General features: G+C 39.2%; 1 protein-coding gene across 1 annotated transcript; it reads left to right on the forward strand.

The window, feature by feature from the left end:
• Positions 1-2,881: 2,881 nt before the first annotated feature.
• ggt1b (gamma-glutamyltransferase 1b) lies at positions 2,882-10,386 on the forward strand. Its single transcript, XM_003453844.3, has 13 exons — positions 2,882-3,168; positions 3,926-4,100; positions 4,255-4,385; positions 4,511-4,600; positions 4,837-5,029; positions 5,118-5,278; positions 5,712-5,861; positions 6,898-7,034; positions 7,336-7,523; positions 7,616-7,743; positions 7,950-8,062; positions 8,153-8,266; positions 9,406-10,386. Exons 2-13 carry the CDS (start codon positions 3,934-3,936, stop codon positions 9,550-9,552), a joined length of 1,719 nt encoding a protein of 572 aa, XP_003453892.1. The 5' UTR covers positions 2,882-3,168; positions 3,926-3,933; the 3' UTR covers positions 9,553-10,386.
• The last annotated feature ends 323 nt before the right edge of the window (positions 10,387-10,709 follow it).

Consider the following 10,709-nt stretch of genomic DNA (forward strand, 5'->3'; position numbering starts at 1 on the left):
AACAGAAACTCCATGACTAGTCTGGTGGAAACTAACTAGAAAACTTGGAGTGCAATTCATATTTTAGAGTAATCTGACTCAGGCTCAGTTCTGCAATAACATCTTTTATTAAAGAAGCCATTAAACCAAACTTTAAAAAAAAATCTGTCTGGCGGAAGGCAGTCAGTCGGGTGGAGCCTGAGGAGAAATCTACAGCTTCATTGTTCTTGTGAAAAAGGAAATAACAATACCCCATCTCTTCTATGTTTTGTTGCATTATGAAGGCACCATTTTGTTGCTGTTCTCTTTTGTCTGACATGGAGCAATGCACCTAACTCTGAATATTTAGTACAGCCTGAAGGTTACAGCTGTGAAAACACCAATGCTGTCTGTTGGTGACATCACAGCAGGAACAAAGTGATGGGGACAAATTAGTAAAGAAGAAGAAGACTATAATTGTTTTGTTTGGTAATTTAGAGGTCAGAGGTCTGTGTTCCTTATATGCCTAAATTGGATTTTTGAGTGCTTTGATAGTTGGGGCTCCACAGATTCAAGATTCAAGATTCAAGGTTCTTTATTTGTCACATGCAAAGTCATACAAGTACAACACACAGTCAAATGTGTCCTGAACTGCTTCTTTGACTGTGCAAGACATTATAAAAAATAAGTACATTTAAATTAAAAATCTGGAAAATTCAAATTTAAATCTGAAAAAAGTACAATGTGCGAATGGAATGTTAAAGTGCTTTGTGCCATATTAGCACAGCAGTGTATTGACAGAGCAATGAAAGTAGAGTAAACAAAGTGACCAGAGTAATGTAAACAGAGTATTTTAACAGGATAATTCAACAGAGTGACCAGAGTAACATAAATAGTAGTGAAGCAGTATGATCAGTGTAGCAGCGTGTGATGTAATAATAAATCAGATATCAGTAAAAGTTCTGGGATGTGACAAGAATATGATATATGGTCCTGTTTCTGTCACTTTTGGTGATGCTATGAGGGAAGTGGAAGTGGGAGCTCCTCTTGAGTCTCTCCCGTTTTTGCCCTGATAGTGTGGAAACTTCTGCCTGATTGCAGAAGTCGAAACAGTTCGTCACTGAGATGGGACGAGACCTGCAGCAGCGTCTTGAACACAGCTATTCCCACACCAGGATGTGATGTTCTGTGTGAGGATGCTCTCCACAGGGCCACAAGGGATCCAGAATTTAAAACACACATAGGGAAAATACAGCTAAATGACCAAAGCCATCCTGCAAACCATCTCAATCTGGCTTCTGATATCCTTAAAGACAAACCCCAGCATTAGGATGGAATAAAACATTATTTTAGTTGAGGTGAACAACTCTACATAATAACAAAACGACCTACAGGGAGCAGGTCAGGCCTCTCACAGGTTATTGCTATCGCAATAATTTGGATTTAATCACTACAAAAACCAAGGAAATGATTGTGGACTTCAAGAACTAGAGCAGGTAGATAGTTTTAGGTTCCTTGGTGTTCACATTTAGGCTGACCTCATTTGAACCACACATAGATCTCCTGTCAGGCGGGGAAGGCCCAACTGAGGCTTTTGCTTCCTGAGGAAGCTAAAACACCTCCCTCGCTACCTGCTGAGCAGCTTCTATCGTTCAAGAGCAGAGAGCCTTCTGACCTTCTGCTGCATGGTGTGGTTCGCCAGCTGCACAGCTGGTGAGGGCAGGTGGTGGTCAGCGTGACACCCCGACTCCAGTGGAAAGCCAGGTGTATAATAATGGATCACACCCACCCCGGACATCACTGATTCTTTGCCCTGCTCTCTGGAGAAAGATTCAGATTAATCAAATTCAGCAGCTCTTCTCAGTAAAAAGCACATTCTGTTTGATTCTATTCTATAATAGGTTGGCGCTGCTGCATCACTCATTTCCACCTGTGTGTGTTTCCTGTGATGAGCTACACTGAAAGCTTACACAGAATTTAACCCAGTGAAGCCCGAACCATTAAATAATTACCAGAAAATACAATTAAAAAAACAAAAAACAAAAAAATGGAGTGCTTATTTAAGAAATCCACACAAATATAATAAATAGACATAAGAAATATAAATAAACATATAAAAAATATATCAATTTGCATATATGAGTTTGTCATTTTATCATAAATTAAAAATCCTGTCATTTTAGCTACATCTGGCAATCATGCAGTTCATTGCTCACATAAGTGCTGCATGTACCTGATCATCAGTTTTTTTTAGGAAAAAAAAGTCACAGTGAGGATGTAGCGCTCTCAAAAACTCATGTATGTGGGTAGATTTTCTAATAGAACATCCTTGGTTTTTAAACAAGGACGTATTTGAACGTAAAATCCATAGTTTAGCATAATTCAACACCAGGTGCACCATATTTTAATTTAGTTATTAGAAGTGTGGTTCTTTGCTAAAGTGAAGATGTTCCTGGATTTATTCAAGTTTTGAGGTTCAAATCAGTCAAAAATGAGAAGGTAATCCATTGTGTCCCTGCTGCTTTCGGCCTGAATGCTTACTTAACTGACCTTCCTCAGGCAGCTTTGCAATCGTTCACATGGTTCTCCTGCAGTTTGTTCACAGTTTGTTTCCTCGCCTCATGGCAGATCTTCTCCCTCGCAGCCGAGAAAGGCTTCACTTTTCTGAAGAGGAGGCACTTTATTTAAAAACCTAAATATTAAAGGTTTTGTGTGAAGTCATAGAAAGAAATAAAACAATTACATTCCTGCAGGAGCTGCGTTACTTAAGAGCAGGGAAACAGGTCCTGTGTTAACTATCAAACATTTGGCATTTATTTAAAGTGAACTGTCAGCAAACTGAGGCTACTGCTGGTTAATCTTTTTCACAGATAAAGTATTACCAGAGATAAAGAGCCTTTCATCTGGCGATTATTTCTTACTCTCAGCTCCAGGGTTGTGCAATTGTCTGTGGATATTAGAAAGTTGGTTGAATACAGAAAACTAATTATTTGAAAACAGCTGTCGTCTAAGGTTTTTTTTTCATTTTCTTTACTTTCGTTCTGCCCGCATCTTTCACCCCAAGTATGGTGTTTTATGGTGGGATGGTTTAAAGTTTAACTACTTTGTGACGATCACACATCGAGACCTTGAGTGAGCCTTTTACCGTTCAACTCCTGCAGACCGTGGCACAGCGTGCAGCCTTCTGCTGAGACCCCGAGAGGAACTGAAGTAAGACAGGTGATTGATTCGTATCTGTGAAAGCAAAATGTTCAATCTAAATTCAAGAATGGGGCAGTTTTTAGTTTATTGAAGTTATTTTGTAAGTGAGGTGTGAAAACAGATGACAGCTTTGTATAACGTGTCAGTTTATACTGATGTACACCAATATTAAATGTGCTGTGCAGCTATTAATTTGCTTTCCTGTCACATTCTCTGGTTTTATTTGTGTAGTGGAGCTTTGCAGGCTACAATTTCCAATAAGTTTTTTCAGGGAAGTATTAGAAATGGATTCTCTTATGTCTCTTACTGTGGTTATGTTAATATTACACAGCGTTGGAAATCTTGTGCCACAGACTTATCAAATCTTCAAATTTTCTCCTCAAACTGGCATTACTGACCTCGATCAAATGGGAATACATGATGAGTGTAGCTGTATAATGATGACTAAATTTCTAAATTATTTACCCAACCCACTAGACATGATATTGTTTTAGTTTTCTTTCTGCTGAATTAATTTAATCTACAACCTCTTTATGTAACTGGTACATAGTTCAAACCTCACAGGTGCGAGCAGTCATGTTTGGTTACACATTGCACAACGTATGGCGTTAATATGACATATTTAAACCTGTATTGTATGTCTAGGATGTATAATTTCCTCAGTGTTTTGCATGTTCCTGCTGCTTTGTTTTAGCTCAACATTGCAACTTTTAAAATACAAGCCAAGTCTTCTGAGGTATTAAAGAAATTATCTGTTGTGTTTGAGGTACAAAAATGAAAAAGAAGACAATTATTGTGGCGCTGACAATACTGCTGCTGGCAGCAGCTGCTACTTTTGTGGGCGTCTACTTTGGTGTGGGGAGAAGGGCGACAGGAAGTGAGAGGGGGTACTCTAAGGCAGCTGTGGCAGCAGACGCTGGACCATGTTCAGAGATCGGGAGGTAAGATCTGTCCACAAGATACTTCTGAAGGCACTGAAACAGATTCACCTAAATGCAGATGCATGTTGCATTTATTTCTCAGAGTCTGAGGATCTTAACTGTAAAACTTCCAGCACCTTCCCCTCCCACTTTATCTCCTTTTTTTTAACCTCAGGGACATGCTGCTGAGAGGGGGCTCTGCTGTAGATGCTGCTATAGCTGCTTTTTTGTGTGCTGGACTGATGAACGCTCATAGTACTGGCATTGGAGGAGGACAGCTCTTCACCATCTATAATGCAAAGACTGGTACACCTTCCATCTTAAATGCATTTTACTTCAAATACTCTGTTCTTACACTTTCCCACTAACACAACAAACCCATAAAGCTTCCACGTCATCGGGCCCCTAAATGCTTTTCCTGATCTGCACAGGGAGAGTTGAGATCATTGAGGCCAGGGAGACGGCGCCACGCAATGCAACAGAAAACATGTTTGGGAACAGTACAGATCTATCCCAGAAAGGTAATGTTTAACCAGCACTATCTGACATGGCAACAAACTGAGGGAAGCTGATGGCTTTGTGATTGTGATGGAGAAAAGGGTGATCAGTGTCAGAGTGTAATTTCTTAAAGATTTCTTTGTAAAATAAATAATTAAACAGTCCTTTAGATTAAAAAAATATTTTAAAAACCTCTAAAGAAATTCAGTGTACCAACATAAATAAAGACTTCCCTGTGCCTGATCCTCATTGTTATTAGGAGGGTTGGCGATTGCTGTGCCAGGGGAGATTCGAGGTTACCAGTTGGCACACCAGCGACATGGAAAACTGCCTTGGAAAGATTTGTTTATGCCAAGCATTGAACTTGCAGAGAAAGGATTTCCTTTGGGAAAGGCACTTGCCTCAGCTCTGTCTAGTAATAAGCAAACCATCATGAATGACCCAACCTTGTGGTGAGAAGAAGGGAACTATACCTATAAAAACTGTGACATTATTTAGACAGTGACTAAAGCCATCGTAACTCATCTTCTCTTCTTTCAGTGAAGTTTTTTGCGGGGAGAAAAACGACGTCCTCAAAGAAAATGAAACTGTTAAATTTACCAAGCTCGCGGAAACCTATAGGAAAATAGCCGAAGAGGGTCCTGATGCTTTTTACAAGGGAGAATTGGCTCAGAAGCTTGTGGCAGATATCCAGGCAGCAGGTACTTTTTTTAATTTTACAAAGTATAGTTTTTAAGCCTAATAAGCAGACATTTTTAATTAAATGGGAAAACAGATGAGTTGGAGTCACATATATAGAAATTCACCACCACTCAACATCAGGACTGAACTGATTTGAGTCTGGCAGCAAACGTTCAGTTCTCTTGTGCTGATAGTGGCAACTATCTTCCCAGTTTTGAGATTTAGAGTCAAAGGGTTAGACTTATCAGACCAGCAGTTTCTGCAGATAAGATCATGTTTCTGTACCTAGAAAACCCGATATACACAGTTTCCATAAATAGTCTTTATATTTAGTCTTTAAATAACTACCACATACACCTCTCTGCACATCTAATTTTCAGGATAAAGAGGATTTGTGCAAAGCAGCAGTTCTGTCCAAGTGTGCGTTCACAGTGTTTGTCAATCTGTGTTTAGGCGGCATCATCACAATGGAGGATCTGCAGGATTATACGCCTGTCTTGGATGAGAACCCTTTAAGGGTGAACGTGGGGGAGTACACCATGGTTGTTCCCAATGCCCCCGCTAGCGGCCCTGTGCTCTCGCTGATATTAAACATCTTGAGTGGTAAGCCTTGATGCTTCGTCCAAAAAAACATCCCGAGTGGGAGAGAATAAGCTTTTATCTGAGCTGCCTTTGCACTACCAGTCAGTCTTACAGACAAGACTCAACAAGCCACTGTGCACTAAATCTCTTCAGTTCAATAAAAAGCACCTTTGACTTATTGCTACCTAAGAGCAGCTGGAATGACGGGATAAAGCACAGATCTACCTTTGAGATGATTTTCAGTGAATTGTCATATGGATATGGGATAACTTAGAATACCAACAATAAATTGGTGCTCCAGGTTGAAAATGTGGGATGTAAAGAGCTTTTATTTTATTGAAGTAGTGAGGATCCAAAGATAATTGTCTGTTTTACATCTGAGACGCTATTTCCATGCTCCAATTTGTATAGCATGGACAGTTGGTAATGTGATATATAAATAAAGTTGATCTTGACGGTTGATATATTTAAAATATTTGCCTTGCAAGACACTGTCTTCCTGCTTCAGTAACTTTTCAGTACAGTGACAGTCTCTTTTTCTAACGATTAGATCCCGAACCTTCCTTTTAAAGGTATTAATCTTTCCTTTCCTTTCCTTTCCTTTCCTTTCCTTTCCTTTCCTTTCCTTTCCTTTCCTTTCCATGTCCTCCCTGCCTCTCACACTCTCACATTAATCTCACTATTTCATCTCTAATTGGACAGAGTTGAGTGGTGGAGGCACACACACACACACACACACACACACACACACACACACACACACACACACACACACACACACACACACACACACACACACACACACACACACGCATTTCACTGTCCAAAAACTTCCATCCGGCTGATTTACCGTGACTCCTGCCGCTGTCAGCTGAAACCCATCAGACCCAGACTCTGGCTCCCTCAGCCATCTCCCTGTTTCCTCGTGTGGCTGTCAGCTCTGGTCTGATCGCAGCTCTCTTAAAAAGCACAGGAACAGTCTGCATTTTGTGTCTCACCATTTGTGAGTAAGGCTGTGTTTTAAATGAGATGGTACTTATTGTTGTATTTTCTGCAGGCTACAACTTCACCTCAGATAGCATGGCAAGCACTGAGAAAAAGATCCTAACCTACCACCGCATGGTGGAGGCGTATCGTTTCGCTTACGCAAAGAGAACCATGCTCGGAGATCGGAGGTTTCTCAACATCACAGATGTAAGGTTATAGATTATACAATTAAAATCTCTGCTGAAAACAAATCTAAATATTAAAGGAGTTTTTGACATTACTTCTAAAATGAAATAAAGCAAACAAATTGAAAAAAACGATTGAAATTAATCCAAATTTGATGTTAGTCCTCCATGAGCTAGTGATTGTTCGACACTGTTTGAAAAGAGAAAAACAAAATTACCCTGGATATTCTGATTAAGGTAGAATTTTTAAAACCTGAGGACAGAATAATAGGAAACCTTTTTAGGTTTTGCATGTGTATAATTATAATATTTCTCCCCCAAAGCTCATCCAGAATATGACTTCACATTTGTATGCCGATGCCCTCCGTAAAAAGATTACTGATGAAACCACACATCACATGAACTACTACGAGCCGGAGTTTTATCTGCCTGAAAACTACGGGACCTCGCACCTCTCAGTAGTAGCTGAAGATGGAAGTGCTGTGGCTGCCACCAGCACTATCAACCGATAGTACGACTTCCTAACTGACCACTCATGAAGTTAATCACTCATGTGTGAACAACTTATGTGATGTCTTATTGGTTATTGTTTTTTTCTTGCAGTTTGGGCTCCAAAGTTATGTCAGCATCAACAGGGATCATTCTCAACAATCAGATGGACGACTTCAGCTCGCCTGAAATCACAAACAGCTTTGGTGTGCCTCCTTCACCGAACAACTTCATCAGGCCAGGTAAGGTTATGGCCACCATGCTGGTACAGACTGAGAACACACATAAGAGGGCCTCAAAACCAGCGACCGTGCAAGACAGATGAGCTTTTTAATAACAGCCTGATTAGAAGTCATGCAGATGTCAGCATGGTTATTGCTGGTTACTGAATAATATTTTGTGTGCATGCACATGAATCTGCTCTGACTCAACATATCATTTTAAAAAGGGAAACGGCCAATGTCTTCAATGTGTCCAACAATCCTTTTTGACAAAAGCAACAAAGTGAAGATGGTGGTCGGAGCTTCAGGAGGAACACAAATTACCACCTCGGTGGCTCAGGTAAAATGCCGATACCTATGTAAAACACTCATTTGTACACAATTAATATAGAAACTAATTATTGGTTTCTATTTAATACTTATTATCTAGGTGATTCTAAACACCCTGTTCTTCAACTATGATCTGAAAGAAGCTGTGTTAGATCCAAGGGTCCACAACCAGCTGAGTCCTAACGTCACTGTAGCGGAGCCTGGATTTGACAAAGTGAGTGTCACAAACAGTAAACAACAACTGGGCGGTGGTGTGGTGTGCAGGGGTACAATCTTTTATTCACAAGCCTGAGAAACGCTGTATAAACCAAAGAACTGGGAACACCTTGTTTAATTTTAGCTTCATGTGTAAAAGTAGTGTAACAATAGGGGAGGAAATGGTTGTACTAGGTTGCGCTTGATGGTCTAATTTGTGGCATTTCACCTCTGTTCACAAAATTGAAGAGAAAACTTGTCAGGCTAGGCTGGAGCAGAATAGAAAAATTATAAAAAGGCTGTAACAAAACTGATATTTACTGAGTTTATAATATGGGAATGTGGTGGAGCTGAAAACTGGACTGCAAGCAGAAACATTTACAGATGATTTAATGATTCTAGAGCCAGACTTCCTTCTGTAATCAGATTACACAGAGAGGAGAAGAGGGGAGAGAGGAAGAGAAAACTGAAAAAAAGTAAAGTTTTAGGTGATATATTTGTACATCACAAATACAGTGCTTGACAAATTGATTTTTTTACAGCGTAATTTAATCCCACAGCTACTCTGAATTAGCAGTGTTGGCAACTACAAACATTCTTTTTTATGTTTCTGCAACAGTTAATCCACCGATCGAAATTGTACTTTTAATGCAAAAATATAATTACTGCTGTTCTGAATTTTCAAATTCAGTTTGAATTTCCATACATGAACTGAAAAATATTGTTTTAGTAATTGAGTGTTATGCTTGATTAATTTCAAACTTCTCACTGTCCAAAAAGGTAAAAAAAAACCACCCCTCAAACCAAAAAACCCTTTAAAATCTGCGTTTGTGTTTTTCTTAAAGCAGACACTGACTTCCTGGTCCAAAGATCAATCATGTTTTATATGATTACATTTTTAACATTTTACATACTCGCTTTTATATGTTACCATTACATGTCTGGTGATTGTTGACCAGCACTCCAGTTCTCTTATCAAAAGTGCTCTTTACAAGTACCGTTTACAACTACTGTATAATGCAAAAAGTATTAAAATATACCTCTACTGTCATGCAAAAACAGCAGTGTTAATGGACAAAAAACAGACAAAAAACAAAAAAACCCCATGTTTACATGGCACACCCTAGAGTCTGTCTTCACTCATGCTTTGGTTTCCAGGATGTCCTGGACGGTTTGGCGAAGAAGAACCATGAAACAGAACTCCTCACATCGACGGGAGCCGTTGTGCAGGCAGTGCTGCGTCATGATGACAAGCTGTATGCTCAGTCCGATCCTCGCAAGGGAGGGTATGCAGCAGGATACTGAAGTCATAAACACACCTATGATTATGCAAAGATACTGTAGTTTTGTGAACCTTGACACCAGTGGGATAACCTCAAAGATTATAAAGTTAATAAAGATTCAGCAAACATGGGCGCTTGTCTTGGGCACCAGTTGTTTTTGTACTGATTGTACAAAAAAGCTAGTAGCAGCTGTACAAGCCTTTAACCAGTACAAGCTATACTTTAACACTGTACCTTGGCTGAGTCTGATGTCTTCTGAACTTCACATCATTCTAATGATCACATCAATCTAGTGAACAAAGTCTTTAAAAATTCAAAAGCCATTGAAAGAGTAGTTTAGCTGTTATCCTTTGTTATGTACTTTTTAAATTAAATTAAAGAAATTTAAATAGTAAAAACAAACAAAACTGTTCAGACACCCAGCGCACACGACTCAATCTATTTATGAAGCACAGATTAGTAGATATGTAAAGCAGTTTCCTGTTATTGTTTTGACACATGACATCCGCCAAACTGAAATCTGCTGCTGTAATAAGAAACTGCAACATCTCAAACACCACACATAACACGTGCCAACGTCCAGGAATCCCAAGTTCATTGGCTTTTAATGACCTCATAAAAACATTACAGCTATTGCCGTCCATTTTCACCTCTCACTCAGCTAAAGTTACATAATAAGTTAATTAAATACATAACAGTGTTAGATTAGATATATAGAAATATATATATATATATTTGCTATAAGTGACTGGCTCATATGTAATAGAACCAATGTTTCCACACAAAGCTGTGACTTGTTCTCTGCACCTACCATATATTTATTGAAAAATAAATAAATTGCAACTTTTGAAGCCCAGAGCTGTGTAGTTTGGCTGTTTCCATGTTGTTCTCTCTCCTTTATTTTTATTTTCTTTTGTAGCAATACTTGGATCATAAACTATGTTTACAAAGTTAAACCATGACTCCATCTTGGTGTTTTGACACCAGATCTAATAAGTGAAGGATGGAACTGACAAAGACACAGAGACTCTGCACTCTTATCACTCAAAAACTTGTTGCACAACATTCAGCCCAGTAGCTTACCCTATTATATAGTTTATTAGACTCCAGCTGGGACCATAATTTACCAAACGAACATAATCCTGTATCGAATTTAAGATGTGAATCTAGCGACTGACT

This window comes from Oreochromis niloticus, linkage group LG7 (genome assembly GCF_001858045.2).
Source record: "Oreochromis niloticus isolate F11D_XX linkage group LG7, O_niloticus_UMD_NMBU, whole genome shotgun sequence".
NCBI lineage: Eukaryota > Metazoa > Chordata > Actinopteri > Cichliformes > Cichlidae > Oreochromis > Oreochromis niloticus.

What these genes read in the sequence shown, in the direction of transcription:
- ggt1b (XM_003453844.3), top strand. Translation starts at nt 3,934, where the DNA reads ATGAAAAAGAAGACAATTATTGTGGCGCTGACAATACTGCTGCTGGCA. An exon ending in CCATGTTCAGAGATCGGGAG is followed by an intron (nt 4,101 to 4,254) that starts GTAAGATCTGTC and finishes TTTTAACCTCAG; the next exon opens with GGACATGCTGCTGAGAGGGG. An exon ending in GGTTTCTCAACATCACAGAT is followed by an intron (nt 7,035 to 7,335) that starts GTAAGGTTATAG and finishes TCTCCCCCAAAG; the next exon opens with CTCATCCAGAATATGACTTC.